Source organism: Hirundo rustica, chromosome 4 (genome assembly GCF_015227805.2).
Source record: "Hirundo rustica isolate bHirRus1 chromosome 4, bHirRus1.pri.v3, whole genome shotgun sequence".
In the NCBI taxonomy this organism is placed as follows: domain Eukaryota; kingdom Metazoa; phylum Chordata; class Aves; order Passeriformes; family Hirundinidae; genus Hirundo; species Hirundo rustica.
In genome coordinates, this window is record NC_053453.1 from 45,998,760 (window position 1) to 46,025,613 (window position 26,854).

General features: G+C 37.3%; 1 protein-coding gene across 5 annotated transcripts in view; it reads right to left on the reverse strand.

The window, feature by feature from the left end:
• The window catches only part of EEA1 (early endosome antigen 1), a 66,483-nt gene that overhangs the window by 6,457 nt on the left and 33,172 nt on the right, over window positions 1-26,854 (reverse strand). For 3 of the 5 annotated variants that reach the window (XM_040061299.2, XM_040061296.2, XM_040061300.2), the window contains 19 exons: window positions 25,355-25,693; window positions 23,877-24,026; window positions 22,755-22,874; window positions 22,324-22,527; window positions 21,428-21,628; window positions 21,109-21,222; window positions 19,744-19,899; window positions 17,823-17,962; window positions 16,991-17,321; window positions 15,429-15,530; window positions 13,443-13,637; window positions 12,035-12,217; window positions 6,737-6,922; window positions 6,167-6,298; window positions 4,169-4,354; window positions 3,605-3,843; window positions 2,058-2,178; window positions 1,612-1,710; window positions 147-555 (listed from right to left, as the gene is read on the reverse strand). In XM_040061299.2, the coding sequence (XP_039917233.1) occupies window positions 433-555; window positions 1,612-1,710; window positions 2,058-2,178; window positions 3,605-3,843; window positions 4,169-4,354; window positions 6,167-6,298; window positions 6,737-6,922; window positions 12,035-12,217; window positions 13,443-13,637; window positions 15,429-15,530; window positions 16,991-17,321; window positions 17,823-17,962; window positions 19,744-19,899; window positions 21,109-21,222; window positions 21,428-21,628; window positions 22,324-22,527; window positions 22,755-22,874; window positions 23,877-24,026; window positions 25,355-25,693 (3,321 nt within the window). In that variant the 3' untranslated portion in view covers window positions 147-432. Of the gene's footprint in view, window positions 1-146; window positions 556-1,611; window positions 1,711-2,057; window positions 2,179-3,604; window positions 3,844-4,168; window positions 4,355-6,166; window positions 6,299-6,736; window positions 6,923-12,034; window positions 12,218-13,442; window positions 13,638-15,428; window positions 15,531-16,990; window positions 17,322-17,822; window positions 17,963-19,743; window positions 19,900-21,108; window positions 21,223-21,427; window positions 21,629-22,323; window positions 22,528-22,754; window positions 22,875-23,876; window positions 24,027-25,354; window positions 25,694-26,854 lie in introns of those variants that run through there. The other 2 variants (XM_040061298.2, XM_040061297.2) reach the window with 1 other exon arrangement.

Sequence of the window (26,854 nt, forward strand, 5' to 3'; positions counted from 1 at the left end):
TATGCTTTTACAGCAACATTTGATACATAAAATCTTCACAAGTTTTTGCATCTTCCTTTTTCTTTGAAGGAAACAAAAAATAAACTTCAATATCACATAAATGTTGTTTCTCTTGAACAAAAAATAAAAGATAAAAAAATACATTGTTACTCCTCTGTTTAAACTTTATTTACAAATAACTGGATATTTCTAATCTAGACATAAAAGCTTTTTCCATGATCAATGTCAGTAAGCTATGGATGATCTGAGCCCATGTCTCACAAAAAATACAATAGTTTTGCTTGGTATCAATAAGCATTTTAAAATATACTAGATTTTGCCAAGTGTTACAACCACTGTCCAAACTGAATAGTAGTCTGAGTGCTGAATGAAGTGCATCAACAGAAATAGTAATTTTTAGTGTAACATTTCTTTGTCACTCACGATAGCCAGTTATCCTTGCAAGTCATTAAAGCAAGTATCACAGACTCGGACAGGCTTCTTGGAAGAAGGAGTTAAGGCATTCTTTGCTGAGCACTCGGCACAAAAGATATTTCCACACTGTCTACAGTGATGCTGCAAAAGAAAAGAAACATACATGCTGAACATCAGTGGCAGAGCAGTGATCACTAACAGAGATCACTACATGTCAAGTCAACTCTCAGCCAAATCAACTCTCATGTTTCAAAAATTAGTCTTAATTTTTAATCGGCAGTTACATAGCACAGAGAAGGTCATTTGAGTAAATCCTTTCTAAAGGGTATATGAGTAAAACATTCAGAAGTGCTTCACTGAGTCAAGGGAATATACCAGTTTCAGAAAACAGATGGGGAAGTTCATCCTTCTCTTGAACTTGTTCTGGTCACATGAAATACGTTCCTCTTATACGTAATTACTTGCTTTCCCATTGAGAAGTATCCTTGAATCAAAGGATCCAGCAGCCTTTGTTCAAAGACTACCCAAAGAACATCACCAAAATAGTGCAGGCCAGGGAGAATCACCTAAGACTATATCAGGAAGCTCAGCAAAAATGAACCTCACAAATATCCCTCATCTACTTCACTGCCAAGTCACTTGCTGGAGAGGTGCTCATCTTTGGATGAAGGACAGACCCTGCCAATTGATGCTAACATCTTAGCTGACCACAGCAGTTTTTCAAGCAAGGTCTGACTACAGACCTAAAACACATCCAGTTGTTTACTCTGTTCTGTGTTTACAAATGTATAGTCACAAAACGCCAGATCATGGTGATGCCTCATATTCTCACACATTCCTAATTTCAACCAATTTACATTCCTTTTATACCCATAAATCTAGTTCAGATTGGTTATAAATATATTTTCTGTAAATATGCTTACAACAGTGTAATTTTGCCTGCTTGCTTAAGGGATTGAAACATTTTAATACTGTTTATAAACTGATGCTGTTAGAATGGAAAAAGAATCAAGAATAAAGTAAGCTCCACAGCCATTATTTTTAATATGTTAAGGCACTTCAAACAATAACTATATTCTGAGATGTCTTGAGATCACAGCACTATTCAGGCCATTTTCTGAAGTCTGTATTCCATCTAAGAGTTTGAAAACAATAAAAAAAGAAAATCGCCATGGACACAGAGTAGAACACACCTACCCTTCTTACTGTGACCGAAAAGCCTTTTCCACAGGCCATACAATTCTGTACCTCATTGTCTTCTGCCCACTTCCTGTTGAGAGCTTGTGTGTGTTTGATCTATACGGAAGATGTAAAAAAGGCATCAGGCATTTAAAAAAATGCATGTCTAATTCCCTCTAATATCCTCTATTTCAACAGCATGCACTGCCCATTGCAAAATAAAAACACCAATTCTGTCATGATACTCGGGGCTTATGTTTGTTCAGAGAGGAAACCTTCCAAGCTTCAAAACTATAAGCAGATTTATTAACACACAGACAGAAGTATGACCCTCACACACCACAACATAACACCTTAATTCACTCTAGAAAGGCAACCCACCACCAATCTGACACAAATTTGAAATTCTCCTAAGGTTCAAGACAGAGAATCAACAGGTTTAATAGCTTCAAATCAAATTATACCTGCAATGACTGGTTTTCTCGGCCAAGTTCCTGCATTGCAGCAGTTGTATTGTCCAGCTTTTTCTTCATTTCTACAAGTTTGGCTTGAAGCTTTTCAATTTCTCCCTCACTTTTTATACACCTGAAGTAAAATAATAAATAGTAAGCTCAAAGGATTTAAGCCAATGTGAACTGTGTGTCCTTTGGGTCGGTTGTCAGTCTGAGAAGTTACCCGCTTAAAATCCAGCCAAAAGAATCCTTGATCTGAAAAGTTCTTTGATATCTTAACTAAGAAAACATTCTGTTATAACAATCAATTAAAGATTATACTGGCATTGCTCATAAGTATCTGCAGTTTCTCAATACCTGGATTTATGCCCCAAACCAGGCAGGGACAGTGCTGAATGCAGTCCCTCAACAGCAAGCCCTGAAAAATAGCCCTGTACAACAGGACATTCTCGGAAACCAGCTGCTGCAGATCAGGTCAGGCCAAAGAGCAAAAAAGAAACCTTTTTCTTCTATCAAGGCCACCTCCCATCTGCTGAAACTCAGCTGCTCAAAGCCGAATTTCAAAGGGTGTTTTCACCTGTTGAACTGGATGAGCTCAATACAGTACAGCAAGGGATTGCCAAAGAAAGAGGATCTCACTTGAAATTAACCCATCCTTTTCCAAGGTCTACTGCTCCAAAGTCAAATCACCAAGCTTGACAGTACCAACAAAGGTTTTCCCCTCTGCCTTTGCCAAACAGATCAGGAAATAAGAACAAAAAAAAGCTTCCTGTCTCACAGGTGTTTCTTCTACCCTGGAAATCACTGCATTCATGTAGCTCCCAGTGCCTTCCAAGGCCTCCTGCTGCCTGAAGGAAAAGCGCTCTGCTTACCTGATACTTAAATATATTGTAGAGATAACAGCAGGACTGGAGAAAATAAGACTGGAGGTTTTCAGGAGGAAGAAAATGCCTCCTTTGTGAACTTCAGTCTATCTAATCCAATTATACATTCAGTCTCTTAACAGAGAAGTGGGCACATCTAGGAGTTCCTATGGAAATTCTGTGTTACTTAAGGGGTCTCTTTCCAGGCTTCTGGATGAAATGGGCATGTATTCGAACTGAATCAAGGCACAGGAGCCTCAGAGTGATGGAGAAGACAGTCAGTTCAGCTAAGAGAAGTTCTCTCTGCCAGGCCTCACAAGGTTGACACAATAGGTGAGAACCCACAGCCTATACACCTGAAATCTCAGAGGAGACCAGTGGATTTAGAAAGCTCTTACAGATGGACATACATCTTTGAGAACAAGCACAGAGCTGTGGCTTTGGTGATAAGTAAAGATCCTGATAAGCCTGCCTTATCTTCCAATGACAAACAGCACAGTTGGTTCCCAAAACCTTCTGCTGTGCTTTGGCAAGCATGTCAGAAGGTTGCACTCTGGAAACTGCACCCACAGCCCAGGCACTATGAACAAATACAGATTTAAATAAAGCATGAATACAGAATCCCAAACAAGTTTTTATTCTCAGTTCATTTAATTTTTCAAACTACACTTCCACATCTTCATGACCACAGCTTACCTCTCCAGCAATGCCCTTCTCTCATCCTGATTATTCTGGACTGTTGCTTCTAAGACAGCATTGTCCCCACGTAAATCATCTGTCTGTTTCTCCAGCTCACTCACTCGTCTTTGACTGCTTTGCCACTCTTTCTTCATGGTAGCCAGGTTTTCATTCAGGGCTGTGACCTGCATGGTGAGCTTGGTCTCCTTTTCCTCATGTTTCCTTTTTTCTTCTTCTTTGTCTTTTTTCTCAGTGTGCTATAAAAACAATGGAAAAAATGAAAAACAAGCTTTGAAGCATTCTTACCCTACTCCCTACATTTAATTGAGGCAAAGAATCTTACTGTTATAGAATCGCTGCTTTTAATCAACATGCTCTAGTAGACATGGCTACAATCTCACTGAATATTTCCATACTAATAAATGCCTCAAAGATTTTTTAATCTTGTAATTTAAAAACTCATGTAAAATGAAACTAAAGTCTAAATAGTTTCTTTTAGAAACTATTGCTTCTTTTCTGGCCCTGGAAGAATCCAAAGGCACATTCACAAAACAGCAGTCTCATTCTCTCTAACATACTAACCAGTTTGGCTTCAACTTCAGCACACTCTTTCTTCAGCTCCTCTTCTCTCTTTTTCAGTTGATCTTTGACAGCTTGATGCTTTTGTTTCTCCTGTTCCAGAGTTGAGTTCGCATTATCTATTTTGCCCTGCAGTTCTAATTTCTGCTGAATCAATAGCTGGTTTGCATGCTTGAGATTTGTCACCTCCTGTTAAGTTCAAAGTAAAAGTAGCAACATTGAAAGTGTAAATGGACTTAAATTCAAAAGACTGTAATCCTTTCCTAGGAGAGGACAGCAATAATTTTTAGTCTTATCACTAGAAGAAAAGATGATTTTATAGAGCAAAGTATCAGTGATTTCATGATCAAAGATATTAAACATATTATAACCAACATTCAATTTTAAAAATAATTTTAATGCATGTTTCTGCTAAAATAGAGAGGAAGATCTGTTGAATTGTTTTCTACCATTCCTTGAAAAGATGCATCCATTGTCATTTTCTAGGTACTGTTCTAAAATTTACTTCATATTGTCCTCCGGGTGCAATAATGAGGTTAAAAACTTCATCAGGACAATGTATAACTGAATGCTGATGGAAGAAAGTTTCTATTAGTCTTCAACATATAAAAAATTACTCTGTTTTAAGCAAGTGGGATGATATAAATAATGACTTTACTTGCTCTTCTGTACCTCAACTCAAGTAGAATAGTTAGCTTAATTTATAGAAAACCTTTTCCTTAAAATTACACAGCCAAGCATATGGATACTGACAGACTAATAGGGGTGGACCATTTTCCATAAATCAAAATTCACAATACAAGTTAAAACCAAACCAAGGACAGTGAAAAGAACTTATCCTCGGAACAAGAGGATGTCCTACAGATACATACACATCCATTCCTTGCTAGGAGGCGGGAAACAGAATTTAAGTCTTTAGGAGACTTTCAGTCTGATTGCTTGTAGGGAGATGAAGAAATTGCTATTAAGCTGATATTGGTGTGCACGCCTTTTACATCGTTATAAATTTTATTCTTTAGAATAGAGATTTTAGGAACAACAAGAATTACAATACCTTTCCCCAAGCATAGAGGCCTTGAGAGAAACAAAGTACAGACTTATACCTAAAACTTACAGACCCTTTTCTAAACAATGGAGAACAAAAGAAAATCTGAAGGTCATAAGTTATCATGTTATTTTCTTTTTATTAGTGTATAGGGAATTGTACCTGTGTTTATACTTGTTCAACAATTTCAACTAAGTGTGCTTAACAGATACAAATATAACTGGTGATAGTACATTATGGAAAATACAAATTGCAGCCTTTTAGGAATGTTAGTTTTTAGAGAGACTAAAAAACAGAACATGGAGAGCATGGCAAGAAACAGTCAGTTTTACTGAAGACTAAAAATTATTTCATTAAATCCTCCCAACTTTTATCCTTTAGAGAGCGCAACTGATAGCTATGATTTAGGAAGAGAGTTTGTCTTTTATGAGGCTCCTGACATTTGCCTTTTATGAGGCTTCTCCAACTGTGACTTTTTAAGACATTTTAAGAAACAACACTAAGGGAGTTTCAAACTCAACCATTCATCCTTGTAAAGTCCCAGATGCACCAGAGTATCTAGGAAGTCTTCACTATTGTGACTCTTTTGGACAGCTTTTCATTTCAGAATAGTCAAGCAGGGGTATACAGAGTGAATTTACAGTATAAATTTATAGAATTTACAGACTGAATTTACAGGAACTGAAGAAAAGCCTGGACATACAACCCATCCTGAAGCTAAGACAAGTAGTGCAGCCCATCTGGCTCACTAGGCCCTGGTGCTCAAGGCTCATCACCAACCAAGACATCATTGCTGAGAAAGCTCAAGAAAATCTGGGCTTTGGTTCCCTTACCTGTAATGCCAATATTTACAGTAACCATTTTTGCAAAGCCATTCCAGATAACATCTGCTGAGTAGGCATATTTATCATCAGATAACCAAACACATGAAGAAGACTTAGTTGGTTTCAATGTACCTTCTCAAATTCTTGCTTGGAGGCTCTAAGCTCTTCACCCAGCTTGGCACTTTCTTTTTCAAGTCTACTCTTTATTTCCTGGAGCTCTGTCGTTTTACATTTTTCATTAGCCAAATCTTTTTCTTTCAAAATCTTAAAGAGAAATAGAAGTGCTCGAAAAGTTACCTCTTCCAAGTTCACAAAATAAAAAACTCAATCAAAAAAACATCCAGGGCCTAAAAACTACTTTGTGGCTTTGTAATTATAGGGAAACAACTGCCATATATCTATCCACAGTTTGTAATGCAATTAGCAGCATGGTTGACATTTTAGATTTAAAATTAATATAGTTTCCCCACCTGTCTAGCCACAAACCTGTCTAGAACAAATTGACAGCATATTCTAAACCAAATTCACTACAACTATCTCTTTTTTAAGTCTCTTAACCAGAGGTTCAGTAGAACAGTCATTGTTATGCACTACAACGTTATGCCCTCAAATCAGGGACGTAATAGAAAATAATACAGGGTTCCTGCTGGGGGTGGATGGGAAATCTCCTGTGTGGAGATTTCAAAAGCCAAAGGGATTTACCCTGTCATTCTGAAGATCTTGTAGCATTTTGGTCTTCTCACCCAGCTGCTGCTCTTTCCTTGATGCATCCTGCTCCAGTGTGGACTTAGCTTTCTTCAGTTCCTGAATCTGTTGATTATTGTTAGCAATTTGATTCCTGCTGGAAACTATTTCTTCTTGAGCTAGAGCAAGCTTTTCTTCTGTGGACTAATTACAAAGAGAATTCTGCAAGTTATCTGTCAGTATAGAAGTTTCAGATACTAAACAGTCACTTAAACATTTTCCGTGTAGAAAAATTGCTACCTGGAGTGCAACATTTTGCCTCAAATGTTGACAGAGCACAAATACAGAAACTTCTAGTTTACAAGGTTACCTGAAGCAAAAAGAAACTATGCCTGCATCATTTCCAGGAACAAACCTTACTGTACATATTCCAGCTTGAACAGAACAGAGACAGGAGAATGTGAAACCCTTACACATCCTTACACAGCCAAAAGGTGAAAACATGCCGAAGGGCAGAGAACAAAAGATAACTGGCAAAAAGAGAATACACTTGAACTTGCTCACACAAACTAATTTTATTATCTCGGCAAATCAATTGTTCTATAACTCTAGACAGCTGTTACTTAAGAAGCAGTGAAGCTCCACTTTGAAGGTTTCAAAAATCATTCAATGTTATTTTTCACCAATGAATTAATAAAGTTAGTGCTAAGACAACTGTAAAACTTTAAAAAATTATGAAGTGAAATGTAGAAGATAAAAATGCTAATATCAGGATAAAATGTTTCACAGTTTCTGCCACATAAGCATTGAAAACATTAAGTTTAAATTTTCATTCAAAATCCAGAGATGATACTTTATTTGCTTCTCTCACCATTAGCTAGAAAAAGAACTTTGATTTATTTCTCCAAAACAGGTCACAAAAACCCGAGAAACAATCCAAGACTTGCACTCAAAGCCAAAGCTCATTCTGTTTGCTCACAGCAAAGTCAAACTTTGGGGGTCTTTTTAAGTTAATATTCTGAAGGTTTTTTTAACCTTCTAGTTTAGATAAAGACTAGTTCCACTTGAAACCAACAAGAAAAAAACCAAACAAACTCATCCTCCCTTTCTCCAAAATACTGGTATTTTATGGAAATTTTTGATGTTCTGATACAGAAGGTGAGCTGAGATTTATTATTAGTAATAAGTTTACTGCATTCAGAGCAGCAGTAAGGATATAAATTCTTTCAAGACAAACTCAATTCTTTTTGAAGTTCTTGCTTAAATATTAATGAAACCTCTTGTTGGAGGTTAGTGGTTTTTAAAGGAACCATAAGCAGAATTTTCACTTCATTCAATTATGCTCATGCTTTAGTCACTCCCATGTTGATTTAAAAGCTAATTCATTTCTGATGCCTCATGATCCTCCTTCGTAATAGCTAAAGTATTTTGCTTGTAGAGTCAGACTTAATTCGAAACAGCAGTGATGGAACACTGCTTATTCAACAGCATTTTCGATAATCCCCATGACTCTTAAAAAGCTCACACCAGCTTTCAAAATTAATTTTCAGACAAATTACCTTACTTGCTTTCTGAGATATTAGAGTTTACTACTTAAGACTTTGAAAGGTGTTGACTCAGAATTTTTTGTTAAAAAAAAAAAAAAAAACTAACAGGAGGCTATTTTGCAGTTTTGAGGTTTCAGTAGGGTAGGTCTTTCAGAAAGCAAAATTATCTCCCTCTGTTCCACTGTGTGCAGTGGAATACCATATTTTCCTAACATCTAGGAAGGATAGAAGGTCTCGCACCATCATGTAACATCTTCACAGGAAAACCCAACAGTCTGACGTTTTAGAAAGAAACATAGTAAAGCCACAACTTTTATTCTAATTTGTTTCCAGTAGAATAAATGTGGTTACATCAAATTTGCTAGCAGCAGATGATGAAATTTGATGAAGTGGATAGTGACACTCACACACAGTGGGTACTTCTCTCTCAACCCACCCCCTCAAAGTGTCTGCACTGTACAGGTTATCTCACTGCGTGTATACCAAGGCTGAGACAAGGTACAGAACAAAAGAGGTCAACCAGTACTTATTTGGTAAATAAACAGAAATGCTAGGTTGACTAGTACAGAGCTTAAATAAATAAAAATATTTAAAAATTAGAGTTTGATTCACTACACCTTGGGCGGTGCCAGTGCATATCACAGTGCCAGCATCACAACTGGTCCTAGCAGGGTGGTAGGACCTACATTCAGTCTATCTTCATGACATGCACAAACAACCATTTAAGTCTGAGTGTTCCCTGATCTCAGTCCAAAAAGATCAACATTAAATTATTCACAGATGCAACCCTGATCTCCCGTCACTCCCTAAGAAAAAGAGTTTGACTGACTGTATGCAACTTAGGCTCATGAGAACTGAGGTCTGGCAAGTATGAGTTTTGTTCCAGAGCATTCGTTGAATATATGCTGACACCAATGCCAACACTGGAGACAAACATTCTTTTGAAAAGACAAAAGAAACCAGGACTGACTACAAAAAGCACAAATGCCAAAACTCAAGAATACTTGGCAGAGCTCAGGAGATCAGATTCACAGAAAGTATTCTCACACTAAGTCAAAATCAAGGCAAAAATAACAGTTTGTACATTATTATTAACTCTTCTATATAAAAAAATGCCTTTTTCACACAAAAATTGTGCACTATATACACACAGACAGATATTTGTATAAATATGTGTGTGTGTATATACAAAAATTATTAAGCGGTACTCTTTTTTAATTATATATAACCTTTTCTAATAAAAAACTATGGCTTTAACAAGCACTCAAACCCTACCCTATTTCTTTTTCCAGTCACGAAGACAAAAACGTGTGTGAAAGTTACTGTTAGAGATATTTTTAAACCAAAGTAAATTTGCAGCAAATAGTATCCATAAAAATTATAACTACATTTCCACTTCTGTTTGTTGTTTCTTGGGTTTTTTTTAATTACAACACTTCTCCAGTTTCCTCTGCAGGCCTCGGAGCTTCTCGGTTTGCACCTGGCCACAGCTCCATCGCTCGGGTGCTGCGCTGCGGGCCCAGCAGCTCGGGCTGCCCGGTGCCGCTGGCGGCTCTGCTCTGCTCTGCTCAGGCAGCGCTGCATCTCCAGCCCCAAAACCGCCCCGAAGCGTTCAGCGCCGCCGCAAGCCCACGGCCGCCTCCGAGCAAGAGCCGCGCCACGGATCCCAGCAGTGATTTTCCCAGATGCCAGCAGATGGTGCTCTGCGCACAGCCCAACTCCCGCCGTGCTCCCCCAGGCCCCAGACCGGCCTACGGCACCAGCAGCTTCTCACGATCCATCCCCACGCCTGGGAGCTTGGCGCCGCCGACAGCACAGCGCCACACCACGTGAGGACGTTTGAGTTTTCCCTTTCAAATCTAGCACTGCTAGGATATCACGGTATGGGCTGGCCACGCCTATTCTGGACAATGCTGGGCTCCTGACTCAACAATGCTCTGCAGGGAGTTCGTATTTCTGCTAAACATCCTGCACTGAAAGACACCCAAGCTGACTCTACATGCAGACAAGTTTTAAAAACTTTTACCACTGCCTACTAAGAAGATTAAGGCCAATCTAAAGCTCAGCCTGCCCATCAGCTTTGGTTCCAAACTTCAGTGAAAACACACAGCTCTGGCTCAAATGAGTTACTTTCAATAAGTAACTTGCCCAAGGCAAAACAACAGGCAGACAACTGATTTTGAGTAGGCTGTGAAATTCTACTGTAAAGTTCTTCTGCGTTCAGTGGCATTTTGATACTCATCTCTCAAGACTAACATTGTGACTCTGAGGCTGTGTGAATGTGCTTTTTTCTTTAGTGGTCTTCTAAGAAAAGTTATCACTGCTTCTTTAGTTTAATGTTGTACTGAGGTAGCACAGCCATGGTAACAGTTCAGCTCCCCACCTTTTCCCTCTTCCAGAAAAAAAAAAAAAAGGCAAAAAAAAAAAAAAGCATCAATCAGACCTCACTAATCCTAATTAATATATCTTTTGGTATGCCACTTCAGTACTTAGGACCCCAATCTTCTTCAGTCTCTCTAGGCTCCACAGAAATTTATATCATAAATCAAGTTACCTGACTGCTCACCTTAAAAAATCTTGTTTCCCCATTGCTATCACCTTATTTTAGCTCTTTGCATAGAGCTCTACCTCTCTCTTGCTACCATCCCCATCAGGTCTGAATACATGTGAGACACTTAGTGTCTTATTTTGTACTTGCCAGGACTGGAGATCATGAAACTGCTTTAATAAAAATACTAATTCACAGCTATTTTGCAAAAAGTGATACTTTAATGAAAACTATACTAAAAAAAAACCCTAAGTTACACCCAGTGCTTCTACAGGCCACTCCACTACCAAATGGATTTAAATGCACGGCAGGAAATAAACTCACAGATGTATACATGCAATAGTAATAAACTGAAGAAAGAATATGCTTAAATCACTACTGCTTGGTAATCATGTGGAAGTTCTCCAGAATTTAATGTAGCAATTCTACCATGGTGCACTGAAAGTAAAGCTTCAATAACCTACAGGGAAACATGACAGGTAATTTAATACTACAGAGGAGTAAGTCTAATAAAACTGCAATGGCCTATATAAAAGAAGTATTTCTCTGTTTCTTAAAATAACCTGAACCTAGAGTTCAGTCTCTGTGGCACAGTATGCCCTGGGACCAACTGAAGCACTGGCTTAGTACTGACACAAGGCAGACAGCCAGAAAAAAGGGCCAAAAACTGCCTTTGCTGACTGGGTCAACTCTCAGCAATACCTCTTTGAAGGCACTGCACACCAATACAAAACCAGGTAACTTTGGTTTAGGAACAGCAAAAACTTCAAGGACTAAATTCTGGTACTTGTATTACAGGTAGGTCCATAAGCCTACTGTTTCTACTAGTTTGACATCTCTTAACATCTACCATCAGCCAGGAATACTCCAGTTAAACCATCTGGAAGATAGCAGTTACATGATGGCAGACTTTGCCCTAATTAGCTATGCTATTTAAATTAGTTGAAAGCTACAGTACATAACAAGAAAAAGCAACACTTAAAAAATAACTCTTCAATGAATATAAAACCAAATCACCTTTTACTTTGCTGCTGCAGAAATGCAAGGGTATTTCAGATAAACTGGCAAATATGTTCAGGGGAAGGGATTAAACAGCACTAAATTCTATATATAGCAGAAGAGATTTTTTTCACTTATACAGTTCTTGCATGGTTTCTTGGTCTTCAAAATGGATATTAGTATCTACTAAGTCACATATGACATTAGTATTACTGCAAGTACCTTAAGGTCTTGCCTAGTTGCCAGCAGCTCAGACTCTTTCCCATAAAAATCCAATTGCAGCTTCTCCATGTTTTCTTTATGTTTATCATGGGCCTTCTGTAAGTCTGCTAGTTTGCCTTTCTCTGCTTTAAGCTCCTGTGCTGACAAAATAGATTGCTGTTGTAGTTTATTCTCCAGCTCTGCCTGAAACATAAGCATAGAAAGTTTTGATTAAAGTTACAGACAGTAAAGTTAGCTTAAGTATTTCAATAAAATGCATTTCTACTGAAAGAAGAGAATTTTTGTTCTTTTTATGGAATAACAGTAACTTGATATTTGTGATTTTATGGTAACATTTTGTAACTAATTTAACAACAAAATTTAATTCACAACAAAAGACTAAGTGAAACACATTAAAACCAAACATTAAAAATTGGAATGATGTTTCCAAGTGTGCTGGTTTTGGCTGAGGTAGAATTTTCTTCATAGTAGTTAGTATGGGGGCTGTGTTTTGGATTTGTGGTGTGAACAGAGTTGTTGTCACAGGGACATTTTAGCTACTGCTTAGCAGCGCTCACACAGAACCGAGGCCTTTCCTGCTTCTCACACTACCCCAGCAGCAAGAAATCTGGAGGTGCCACAAGAATCTGAAGAGGGCACAGGCAGGACTGCTGATCCTACTGACCAAAGGGATATTCCATACCATATGACATCATGCCTAGCATATGGAGCTGGCAGAAGAAATAGGAGAGAGTTTGGAGTGATGGTGTTTGTCTTCCCAAGTCACTGAGCAGCTCTGTGGTGCTGAGTTGATGGCTGAGATAAACCACGACACCAAGACCTAATGTTTCCACGGGCTGTCTAAAGCACAAATATGAATATGTAGCATTGGGCAGCCAAAGCTGGAGCCACATTTAACAGTTCATGGCACACAGCACAACATTCCCTAATGTTGTAAGACATTTGAACTCTTTCCATTATGGTTTATGAGCTTCATACTGTCAGTCAGATAAATTCTTTTGGTATAATATGAGAAGACTTGGTTTAAAACTGCCATGGACATTTTAAAATACTGCAGAGTTTGTCTAAAAGTACTCTCACGAAATTCGACTGCTTTACAAGAAAATGGCAGCTCTTGCTTTGCTCCTGAAGCAAAAAAATCTACATTCAATCTAGCTTATTTTATCCCTTTATTAAAATTCAATTCCTATGGAATTCATATCTCAGCACTTGTTCTTTTCATTATTTATTGCTTTTGATGTTGATTTTATCTCCAACAGCATCTGAAGACCTCACTTCCACATCCTGACCTTATCATTTCCAACAAGACTACAGCAGTTTCTCACAAAGTTATTGACATAAAAGCTCCAGTATTTATCAGAGGAATCTACATTCATTTTCTTAAAAGAGTAAGAAAGGACAGTCTTACCTTTTCTAAAAGGGCAGTTTTCAATTCAGCTTGCAGTGTGTCACTATGTTTTTTCTTCTGCTCAAAAGATTCCTTTAACTCTCTCAGCTTTCCCTGGAGATGTTGCTCACTTTTTTCTTTTTCCTTCAGAAGACCCTGGATTTCCAGTACTTGTGCTCTTGCTGAATCAAGGTCTATAGACAACTGCTTAGAAATCTATATTCAAAAATATTAAGTAACTGTATATAATTTAAATTTAAATCACAATTTATACACGCTGTTCACAGAATCAAACCATCCCACAGTGCCACTGCTGTTTCAGACCTATGTGGTTGAACACTGGCAAGCAGATTTTAAGAACTACTAGAACACATTAAAATAATTTGTTATTCCAAATTTACTACCCAGAGATCAACAGCAGCCTTTTTATCTATTCTAAATTAAGATCAGGCAACTTTTCTCACACCAGCAGTGGTGCCAACTGCAGCATACACCAAGCTCATCCTTCAGCACTTTCCACTGAGCACCACAGCACTTCAGCTGAACAAGTGAGGAGCCAGGGAAGTAGCAGCCATAGTCACAGAGCAATTATCAGCACACCTGCACACCCCCAAACCTCTTTCAGACAGTAAGTGTCTATCACAGTCTATCAAACCATGTCGAGCAACAGCCTCGAGCGAAGGTACGGGTCCGAAATTTAGTCACCAAGCAATGGGAAGGACCCTATGACCTAATCGCTATGGGGCGAGGGTATGCGTGTGTGTCCACGGACACTGGGACACGCTGGCTACCTTCAAAGTGTGTCCGTCCTGACCTGCGACCACAGAGGCAGAATTCAGCTGACAGGCAAGGTGGAAGCCGTGATCAACTTGAAAGCCACCAAGTGGATGAATCCTCGAGTGATCACTCTGATGATTCCTCCACAGACAGTGATTGAACTTGTATATATTCCCTTTGTAAATTTGTTAATTTTTCTTTTTCTGTTTTTTCTTTTTTTAAAGTTAAAAGGGTGAGATGTTACCCTGGTTTTTCTGAGTTTTTCATTAGCCTTTGGATTTTTATAAATGGAGTCAGATCTTTTAGTTACTGTAGAATATTAGAGCAGTTTTTCTACCTTTCCCACAGAAGTAATATAAACAAACCCTTTGTTTTTCATTCTTTGTCCTTTGTTTGCATATTTCTAACCTGAAAACAATTGTAACTGACAATTCGTCTGGCCACTGAGGCTGAGGGGTGGAAACCCCAAAAAGCCAATCTTCTGCTAGACCCACAAATGTATAAAAGTAAAAGAATAAACAAAGGGGTGTCTTCTCTCCACCCTTTCAGCTGGAAGCTGGATCAGAAGAACCTCTGCACAAAAAAAAAAAAAAAAAAAAAAAAAAAAAAAATCAAATCTGATCAAATCTTTTCTGATCCTTTTAGGGAACAGAAGATGCCTTGGGTAAAGAAATCCATTTAAAGCAGATGTGTCCTTCAGGCTGCCAGCTGCACTGTATGGTCTGAATGCTCATCTTTGAAAAAGAAGTACATTTGGTCCTTATGTAGTCACAAGCAAGTGACTTACACAAGTTCGAAAAAGCAATTCAATCCTTGAAGGATATCTGAAAATGTCCTGTCAACTCCACTGAGAACATACTGAATAAGCCTGAGAATAAAATAGATGTAAGGATATGAAATAACTTTTATTGTCTGGAAATACAAAAGAAAACGGGGACACAGTAATACCAAGTAACCGTTTCACTAATGAAAAAAACTGAAGGGCTAAAATCCCCTGCTACGGTATGTGGAGCACAGAAAACCAAGACTAAAACCTGTATTTTAAAGCTTTGCATTACCCTCTAGGAAAGTTTTAGTATCACCTTATTTCAGTGCCAAAGATAGTTTACAATTCAAAAATTGAAACATCTTTATCTCTCATCAGTCCCAGCCAGTGAGACTGAAAATCAGTCTTTTAAATATTTATTATTATTGGGTTTTTTTATTTTTGAAACTAAATTAAGAACTTACCCCCTCCTTTTTCTCCAGTGAGTTTTTTAATTCATTCCTCTCTTTAGCTACAGACTCTGTTTGTATCTGAAGTTGGTGTTTTAATTCTTGGCAAGATTTTTCCTAAAAAAGCACAAGACAAGGATATATTCCTGTTAGCTTCTAAGACCGTGTATGGAGTATTTTTGCAGGAGTTAACAAATCATTAAAAATACCATTTCCATTTTCAATGAAAAATCTTAGCTTCCCAACTGCAGACATTTTCAGCTCAAAGCCCCTCAAAACCTTAAGTGGCAAATCTAAGCCACACATTAGATGCCCAGTACTAAGGAACTCAGCCAGGTGCCAGAGTTCTTCTGATTAGGGATAGTCTCCCTGTTTTAAGCTATGGTTGGCACCCCTACTCCTTTTTGATGAAGTAGTAGGCTCATTGGTCTCCTCAGGATCTAAAATTCCCTCATGTTCTAAAACTCACATGCAAGTACATTTTCAGACCTCCATGCATATGCAACCATATATCAAGCCCAAATACTATGCATTTAAGACACTGGAGAGCCTCCAAAAGACTACAGAATTAGAAGCAGAATCTGGACTACTATCTTTTAAATCTAAACTGGGGAGAAAATCCTTTAAGTATTTAGGAGAAACAAATCTTTAAACAGCAGTAACTAAGAAAATCAAACGAAAGAGCTTTTCTTCAAAACGTGAATGAGTAAGAGAAAAATGTTCTTTTTAACTAGCAGCAGATTTTTTTTTTTTTTTTTTTTTTTGATCGGGATAGAAGCAGCTCTGAATGGGTTCTGGAAAATGGTGACGTATAATATGAGAAAGGTGTGAGACAGACACCCCTTGCCGTATCCGAGACAAGACTGTCAGAACAACTGTATTCATACAGTGCCTATTCATATCACCAAGGCAGAAAAGGTAAGGAAACAGTGTATTTTAACCCCATTAATAGTTTACTTTCTTTACCATAATAGGTTATTCTGGTGGTAAAGCACTTGTTCTACTGTCATTTGTAAGACCTGAAGTTCAAATAGTTCCAGTACTCCAACAATACCTTAAGCTAGGCATTCCCCAAATGGCAGATGATGTTACTCTCTCTGCCTGCAGTACACAGCTTTCCAGCATGGCCAGACAAGTGCACAGGAAGTTCTATATACGAAGACTTCAGAAAGGAAATTAAAATGTCCTCAGAAAAATAACTTATTCCATACAACAGCATTTTAGCAAAGGTTCTAAAACTTTGTGTTGTTATAATACAGTTGATACATTTTTTAAAAGGAGGACATCTGCCGTCAAATTGTTTCACACTTGTCGTCTCCGTTTAGTTTCTTTACTATGTTAAAGGCATGCAGCAAGAAGAAAGGATCCTGGACTGACATTTACTGCTGTAAATATCCAGGCAAAAATTTAAGGTGGAAAACATGTATGAGCTACTAAAAATCAAAATTTGGTTTTCGTTACAGTAATAAATTTTCATGCATTGTCATCATATGTACACTGTTTCAAACAGAAAACAAAGTCACTTTAACAGAATGTATATACACCAATCTGAATGCCTAATTAAAGAATCTACTAACCATTTCTGCCATAGCTGCTTTTCCTTTTTTAATTTCTTTTTCTAATTCCTCCTTTCTTTTTTTGAAGGATTCAGAGCTTTTTGAGAGCTTATCTTTGGTATCTGTAAGGTCTTTTAATAGAGTGTCCTTCTCTAATTTCACTTGTTGCAGCTCTGATGTGGCTGCTTGCATTTTACAATCAAGTTCCTTGAGCTGTTTACTTGTATCTTGATTTGATTTCTCAAAGTTTTGTTTGAGACTGGCATTTTCTGCCTCCTGCTTTGAAATTTGTTGGTTTGCTTGGTCAAGGGCCTCAGATTTCTTCTGCAAATGCATCTGAGCATTAGACATCCTGCAAAAACAAAAGGATAAAACATACTTTTTAAAAGTTCATTCATAGGCATCATATCTCTCCAGTTAAGATGAAATAGCAACCTCAGAAACTAGTTTGAGATGCATCTTTCTTCCTCAGTTATAATGAACAGAAACTACCCCTTTGCTGCTTATGCATAAATTACAAATTTGTATTTGAAAAAGGTTACAGAGCTATGAATATTTAAAGATGGACCTCACTACATCAAACTGTGCAGATCTTTGGCTGACAACAAGAACAGTGAATAAAATGAAGAAGTGTAGTTAATCACAACAGTCAGTCATTCGTGTGAGATAACATGGCAGAAGAAGTGAAAGACAGCAAGTGGGATACAACACCGTTCTTGTAGAAGAGGGGACACAGCACTTATTTATGACTTTATGAAATCACAGGAAAGAAGAAGAAAATTTCAACTCTCGTCCCAACTGCCCCAGTTTTATGTCTGACTTCAAAAAGTACTACAACACAGGAAATGCATACGCTTCTCTTGCTTCTTCAAGTTGTTTACTCAGTTCTGCTGTCCGGAGGTCTAATTCTTTAGACTGATGTCGCTGTTCCTGTAACTCCTGAAGAGCTTGGTCTTTACTTGCTCTAGCATCAAGAACATCACCTTCAAGTTTCTGAGAGAGAAAAATAAAAAGATAGAGCCATCAGAACACAACCAACAAAATAAAAATAGCAATAAAAAATGCGAAGTCTGTAAGTAGCAGTAACTGTAGAAAACAGTCGTAACTCTCACACATCATCTACATGTTTCATTACTTCGCAATTTGTCTTTCACTATTTAGTTCCTGCTAATCACCTGCTCCTCCAGAACTGAACTATTTTGGTAAAACATTCGGAAAGCATCTTGAAATTAAAGGCCAAGCAGGAATTTTACTGCAAAGTAATAGATAAAAAGCTTTACAGCAAAAGCAAAGACATAAACTACAGCAAACTACAGTGGTGAAGAAATTCTATGCTTGCCTGGAGGAGGTTTTTCTTCTGTTTTTTTTCCAAAGCTACTTTTTCACTCACATGCAGTATAAAGAACACAGGAGCTTTAAGCAAATGGGCACTGTTTAGACTCTTCAAAATACTGGCTATTTTACAGGCACTTCTGCTTTCACACAGAGGCCATAAAACAAAGTGGCCAAGTTTCGTCAAAAAAATTTCCTGAGGGCTTTTTGTTTTCTAATTTTTTTCTTTTTTTTTAACTGCCACATATTCAACTGGAATAATCTCAAAGAATGGTGATGATGTCAAGATTTTACATACAATTGCATTCCTATTGACAGCATCAACAACCCTGCTCAGTTTCATACTTCAGCTACCAGGAACCTCATAAAATCATACACAAGCAAGCTCTGTATTTCTCCCAAGCATTTGTGTCTATTGGCTACTTGTGAAACTTCAGCAGAAGAATGAAAACTAAAAACACAAATCAAAGTAGGCCAGAAAAAAAACAGTGTCCAAAAGAGATGGAAGAACAAAATAATTATGCTGACAATGAAATACATGACAGCTTTAATTTTTAACAGCGTTGGATTTAAAATTTCATATAGGGAAAACAATCTTCATTCTCTTCTACAGAGCACAAAAGCAGCGAAAAACACCCAACTCAGTCTTGAGCATAAACACTACTAACCTCCCTCAGAACAGACAGACAACACTGCAAAACCAGTTCTGCCCTGCTCCCATAATCCCCATATCATATGCTTTTGCCAACCAAAAATTTTTAAAAGATAGTGAACAAAGGTCAGAACCCAAATTTTAAAGCTCTCAAGCATTAGGACTAATCCATATCCTTAACTGAAAATAATAGTATATCAAAATACCAAAAAGTTATGCAAACCTTCTGCCAGAAATATGTGGACTTGAAAATAAAAACTGATTTCAGACCTCGAATGAAAAACTCCAGATCAAGTTAAGAGATGAAACATTAATAGAATAGATATATAAATCTTGCTAAAAAGTCTACTAAAAGGCTTCAGAAATAAACTAAACCAGACAGGCGATATTAAGCAGGACTAACCAATGTCACACATATCCCTTGCTACTACTTATAAAGTGTTTAAGTTCAAACTTAAAAACTCTAATTTTGGGATATGTTCATGTTCCCTCACATAACAATTTCTAGATAGCAGAAGTACACACACAGGAAAATGGTTGGTAGAAGCACACACACAGGAAAATTACAGTATAGTGGCAGTGTTGTAGGCCTATCTTCTTAATGTGACATACTAGCATGGAAGAGGAGAACAGAATTAAATGGTGAATCAGAAACATTAATGGGAAAGAAAACATACAGAAGTGATACTGATATGATCCTTTCCCCCTAATTTGAGCACAGCTTTTACCACATGCTGCCTAACAGCAGAGATCAGTTTCTGTAAGTCTAGATATTGTGTTCAATACAAACCTTAAGCTGTGCCTCTAGTTCTTCAGTTTTCTGTTCTAAAGAAAGGTATTTTTCTTTGTACTCTTTAAGACTGGCTTCAAGCTGAGTACAATATTCCTGCTTGTCATTCAGCTTAGCTGTAACCTGATCCAACTGAACACTGACCTTATTTAACTCCTGGGTAAAACAAAAATACAAAGGTTGTTACTTTCTAAAAACTTTAAAAAATTACTAATGTCATATATGCTTTAAAGATCTGATGTGTTCAAATTAAAAAGGAAAATTATGTTTATTTTTTATTCTGAGGGGCAGGAAATTGAAAGGGGAAACACAAACACATGCACAAATTCCCTCTGTTTCACTGAAAAAAATTATTCTAAAGCCTCAGTATTCTCTCAAACCTTAGAGGCTCTGGGGTAAATGTTAACAAATGTGTTTCAAGTTGTAAATGGAAGAGGTACTGTAAGTAATAAAGGCACTAGATCCTCAAATTAGTACAGCAGTAACTAGAAAATAACAAAAAAAATTCTCTAAGTTTTTTAATATGTCTTTGTTTGTTGATGAGATCAACCTTTAAAGAGGAAAGCCAGTAACATGGAAATGCTCAGTTCTCCACATACCAGAGATGATTTCAAAACATTTTGTTCAACACAAATATGTTCTGCAAGAGACATGAACACATTCACCTAGTAACCGCTGTGACAACAGCTACATCAAAGTTCACTGCTCTCCAACCAGGCTGATGTATTGAGTTATTAATTAATTATTTAATGGCTGCAAAAAGTTGTATTCTGTTTAAAGGAAATAATTACATCCCCATGCTACAAAACAATGCCACATATAACATCTCCTGGATGTTTCCCTGAAGATCATAACAGCACTGGATTTTAACTATGCAAATATTTGATTCAACAGACAGTAAATGCTTCACTAGGATTAAAACACATTAAAAAACATGTAATTTTATCAACCAGCCTTTTGAATTTTTATGTCAGCTGGCACACAGCAGAGGACAGGAAATTTATCTGAGCCAGCAGTAAGAGTTTTTTGCTTCTACTGAGTGCATTCCATCTTTTCTTCATAGCATACACATATAATTATATATAATTGTAAATATATATAATACCGCCAGAACACCTAAGTAAAGCTTAGATTCTGAATGATAACTCTATAGCAAGGAGCAGACTCCCAAGTAAATTCTTTGCACTACAAAATATATCTGCTCCAGAACAGCAAAAGGAAATTCATGCATAACACATGGTTAAAATATCCTAAACGATCATTTCCCAATGCTTCTTGGTACGTTTAATGAGTTTGTAAACAGAATATTTTTAAGCTTTTTAGCAGTTTTTAGGTAACACAGAAACATTATATGTCACTTAATACCTGTTGTTTATCTTGCAGTGCATTTTGGGCAGTGTCCAGATGGTTCTGTAGATCTGCTCTCTGAGCAGCTTTTGATGCTTCTGCTGAAAGTAGCAATTCAGTCTTTGCTTTTACCTGAAATACAAATTGCATTTCACTTAAACATCTGTTTTACCATAGCTTATTCTGGTTTTTTGATAGCCATCAGTAAGTTTAATAGTAAAATCAGCAGTATTCATATGTTAGTATATGTTATCTCCTTGTAGAAAAATGCACCTTTTCCCAAATGGGAAATCGCATCCAGAATTTTTCCTCACCATAAAATACAGAGATCCATTACCTGCACATCAAGTTGTGACACCTTCTCTTTACTTTCATTTAACTGACTGGTTAGTTCAGTGATGTTTGTTTCCAGGGAAAGCACACGATCTTGAGCAGCTCTTAGGTGTGCCTTTTGCTCCTGCACTTGTTCATGCAAATTCTCTTGGGCTTGTTTGTGACTTTCTGATTGATTCTTCAGCTTCTCTGTTAGCTGAGTTACCTGCAGCAGGAAAAAAAAAAAAAAAAAAAACCACAAAGAGGAGAAGGCTAGAACAGCATATCCAAAGAAGTAAAACCTTAATTTTAGTGTGTCTTATAATGGCTCTGGAGACCCAATGCTACCGCATTTCTTTTCCTAAACTATTACAGTAAAGTTATATTGTACACAACACCAGAGTTTAAATAGGTTTCCAGCTGAAATTAGAAGCACAAGGGAATTGTCAATTTGGCCTTAATCTTAACAGAAACAAAATACTAAGGAGACAACAGATGCAGGCTCAACTGAATTTTGGTGTTGAAAGCAGGAATCAAACCTCTTTTAAAAATGAGTGAAACACATATATATATTATATTTATTTCTACATAGTTATAACTATATATATTTCTTTTTTAAACCATACACATATACAAATACATATATAGTTATATAGTTATATAATATAACTATTTGTAAGTACATATTAATAGCATATGTACAGATGAAATACCTAGGAATTTCTTTCCCTATGCGGATAGAATGGAAGTCACCAAAACACAAGTCATGTGAAATTCACAGTAAGACTTTTAAAGTAAGTTTTAAAGAAATGGAACAGTATAGAAAATATTAGTGTCATATCTGATGAGATAGAAAAAGAAAAAGGAAACAAGTTTCAATAATGAGAATGAATGAAAACAAATAGATCTCGAACTTCTTACCTGTATTTGTAATGCATGGTTTTTCTCTTGTAGCTGGTTAAGAACTGCAGTTTCTCCTTCACCAGCTTGAATTTTTGCATATAAGTCCTCTCTTTCCTTTTCCAGCAGAGAGATGTTGTCCTTACTTTTTTGAAGCAAAGCCTCAAGATTTTGAATTTTTTGGTCCTTATCTCCAATTTGTCGTAGTACTTGCTCCAGATCATTCTAGACAAGAACATAATAGTGTTTAATTATAAGGACCTTAAAAGTTGGGCCTAATGCATAAAATACTGGATGAACTTATCAAGTGCTTTCCATATATTCTATTCCAGATTTATAAGTTAATTTATTGAACTAATATAATTCCTGCAAGTCACTTTTAAAAAGAAAAGGTATTTAGCATAATGAAACCCTGGAACCCACTTTCACATGAGGATATGAAATTGCATTACCTGGGCTTCTCGTAGTTTTGCTGTTGTATTTTGCTGAAGTGTCTGCTGCTCCTGGTGCTGCTGCTTTGCCTTTTCTAATTGATGTTGCAATTCTGTGGAATTTGCTGCTTTTTCCTTTAGCTGAAAAAAAAAAAAACTCAACACCAAATACCAAACAAACCAGACTAATGAGCGGAAAAAAAGCACCACTCAGTATGTCAATTGTACTCAATGTTCACTCTAACTATAAAAGATTTTAGTGTAAACGTGGGTATTTAAAAACTTGCATAAGAACAAAAATCTGTAATGCTAGATCGAAATCTAATCAAAGCATTCATTACAATTAATTGGTGAGATTCTATATCACAAGCAAGAACTATAAAACCATTATCAGACGCATATAATTTAGCTCTCAAACAATCTAAAACCTAAGAAATTTTTAGTATGCTTTTTGTAATAATTGTTAAGATGTAACATGACTGATGATAGAGATACCTTTAAAACAACATTATAATTACTTTTTTTGGCAACTTCAGTAGCAACTGTCAGTCATTATTTTAGCAGCAACTTCAGTTTAGCAGTCTCTCCACTTCTAGTCAAGGCTTTGCAAATTAGATACAGAAAAGTTTAAAGCTTTGACAACATACCACTCAGATATTTGGCCAATCTCCCTAAAGCCAGCAGAAAATCAGCAACATATACAAGATAAAAATTAAAACAAATAAAAATAAAAGAAATGTTTTCTGCCCATTCACCCCACACTGATTATTAACTATCAATGACCTGCTGTGACATGTTCACTTTTTCCTCATGTATGGCTTTATCTTAAAAAATTACCTACACACAAAACTACCCATATCGGCCTGTGTGCAGCTATGTAATTTTTTTCGTAAAAAAAACCTTAGACAAAGCTCATAAGTGCAAAATGCACTTCTATTCATTTGTTAAGCACCACAAACACACATACATCTGTAAAGACAAGCAGCATCTAAGCAGGTTTTGATAACTGTACTCTAAGTCCTTGACAGTATCAGTCAAAAGAAATTCCCATGAAAACAAACTTTATAAACTGCAGTATCACCACAAGTGTGTGTAGAGATATATCACCAGAACAAACGATAGAATCTGCATAAAACCCCTTACCTGCTCTTCAGCACGAGAAAGTTTTAACTGTAGGTCAGCCACCTGCTGCTCTTTGTCCATCAGTTTCTCACTGGACAGCTGCCTCTGTTCCTTGAGCCGCCCATGCGCTTCCCCTAACTGGCGCTCTGTTTCTAGGAGTTTACTGTGCAACTGCAAAAAAGAGTCATCCACTTTTTCAGTCATTCCTTCCATTCCAAAAGTGATATAGATTCAGTTTGTGCAACGGTTATGCAAAGTTTTCATAACCCAGAGTGAAAAAAGTGCATGACCTCCTGAAGTCATGTATGTACTTCTTACACCTCAGAAACACAAACCACGTTAAAAAACAGCATCAACTGCAAACGTACGAAGAGATGTTCAAAAAAGTGGGTTGGAGAGACCCAGAAACATCCTCATTTATCTACAGGAGCTCTTCAAAACAAGTTACAGAGATTTAACAGAAAGAGGGTTGCTGCACTGCTAAATTTAACAGAAAGATACTGTTCTGCACTGCTAGGATATTAAGAATGTAATTTTTAGCTCAAGCTGGCTACATCAGTGGCATTCATTGTCTGCTGAGAAGAGACACATGAACAGACAGCGGAGGGTACACAGCAACTTTGGTGGCTTACAGTCCAGTACCTTCCAGCAGCAAAGAGTAAATAGGTGGATGTGCTCTTCCAGCTGGGCACAAACCTGCTTCATGATTTTATCAGTCATCAAAAGCAGTACTGCACCACCTTCGAAGTGCAAGGATGGCCTTTTACAATTCATTCTTTTCATAAAATCAGCTTACACTACATGAAACTGCCACTATAGGTCCTGGGTTGCCTCCTGTCTATTGCTACACAAACACATTGAAGGACACGGTGATCTCTTAACTCAGCACAAAACCAGAGAATAGATCAGACCGTGCAGCACAGCAAGAAATTTCCATAGGCTGTGGAAAAGCTATGAAAGAAGCTTGCTCCCCCCTAGGCATTTATGTCCAAGGCCCTTGAACCATTCACCTTTTAACTCCAGGTCCTCCCTTCAATACCCCTAAACCTTCACCATGCTTTCCTTCAATGTTATAAGTCCTATTTCTCTAAGTCATTTCACACAGCAGAATAATAGGTTCTGGTGGGGAAGATGTATGCTCTGGGTGCTCTCCCAGCTATCAGCAACATAAAGAGAAGTTGTTTGGGGAGAAACACTAAGGAGGCAATATCAAGATTTCACATTACCCTGGCTTTTCACACTAGGTATTCCCTACTACATTCACTACTCAGACTTAAAGCAAATCAAGCACTGCTCAGTTATAATGTAGAACCAAGACTCACTTTACTCAAACTTCCTATAGAGTAGTACGATACAAGTGTTGGTTAATTACCCTCCTTCAAATAAGGAAATGTAAATGTATGTTCATAAGAAATACACATGCGCAGTTTTTTAAAGTTAAGATATGGTTTTAACGAACTATTCAAATAGGATAGTTTAGGAGGTTTAAGGTAACTTACCTGACTGAGCTCACTTTGGAGTTGCAGGCCATGCTGCTCTTTTTCCTCCCTCTGCTGCTGGAGCTGTTTACATTCTGCCTTGAGATGCTGGTACTTTGTCTCTACTTCAGACAACTCCTCTTTAAGTTTCTGGCTCACTTCTGCCTTCTCACCTAGCTCTGTCTGTAATCTCTGTATCGAGGCTTCAGATGCAGACAGCTTTGCCTGAAGCTGTTGGCAGTCCAGGTCCTTCTGGTGAAAACTTGCCTGCACATTCTTCTTACTCACAGATACTTCATTGTGTTTTTCTTCCAGCTGGGTGTAGTCCTGTTCTTTCTTCACCAGTTTCTCAGTCAGACTCTGTGAAGGGAATTACACAGCAATTCAAGTACAACTCTGCTTGTAGCTGTTCAACTTGTTATTCAAAGTTCTTTCTAAGTATTGATGCTGAACAGCAAGGAACTTGTTCAAAAACATTGTTAAAAAAAAATATTAATCTGTATCTTGTATTACACACATTGATTCTGGAGCCCATACAGCACACAGTTTCAACTGGAAATACTGGTTTTCATATTCTCACATAAATTCACTTCCTCTTACTCAGAACACCACACAAACTCTATTTCCATATCCTGAAAACTAATTTGTGTTCCACGAATGTTCATATTAACTTTATTACAACTGCAATTGCTTGGGGAAAGGCTGAAAAGTTTTCCATGGCCATAAGATATTTCCATATCTTATGGGGTACAGGCCCTTACTGGCCTCTGCAAGGCAAGCCAAACCCCATAATTACTATGCTTTAAAAATTACAAGAGAATTCTGCTGGTCTCAGAGAACTTATCCTATATACTTATATATATACTTATATATAATTCTGTTTTTCTCAGTACAGTTCCTGAAAATATAAGAAACAGCTTTCTTGCCTGAAGTTGTACATGAGCTTGAAAAATTTCGCACAAAGCACAGAAATATCTTCCCACATTGCAACTGGGTTATAAATCAACGTTCATCTCAAATATATTATATTCTACATATTCTACATACGGTGTATTCTATCATGAATTAATGGCTCCTCCCTGACAAACTTTTCAAGGATGACAAACTGTTCAAAGTGGAAGCAATTTCTCTTATTGGAAGCTAGTTTTACCTTTTCCAATTCTAGGTCCAACTCCTCCAGGGCCAAAATACCCTAGCTAGCATGTAATTCTTATGGATAGCACCTTTTAAAAAAGCTGCATAAAGAGATGGCTGTAAACTGCTTTAAGTTACTAAAACTGAAAGAGGAAAAGTAGCTCACTGCCACTTCTCCCTGCTCCTCAAGCGGTGATTGGCATTAACCTGACATAGCGGAGGACTTTCTCTTAATGTGTAGTTATCTTATGCATCAATCTGTTTCATTCCACATTGTTAATTAAATAGAAAAGATTCAGAAAAGGGCTCTGTACTGTATAGCAACACTTCTGCCAAAAGCTTGATTCATTGTTGCTGGTCTGTGGAAAATAACAACATGACAATTCT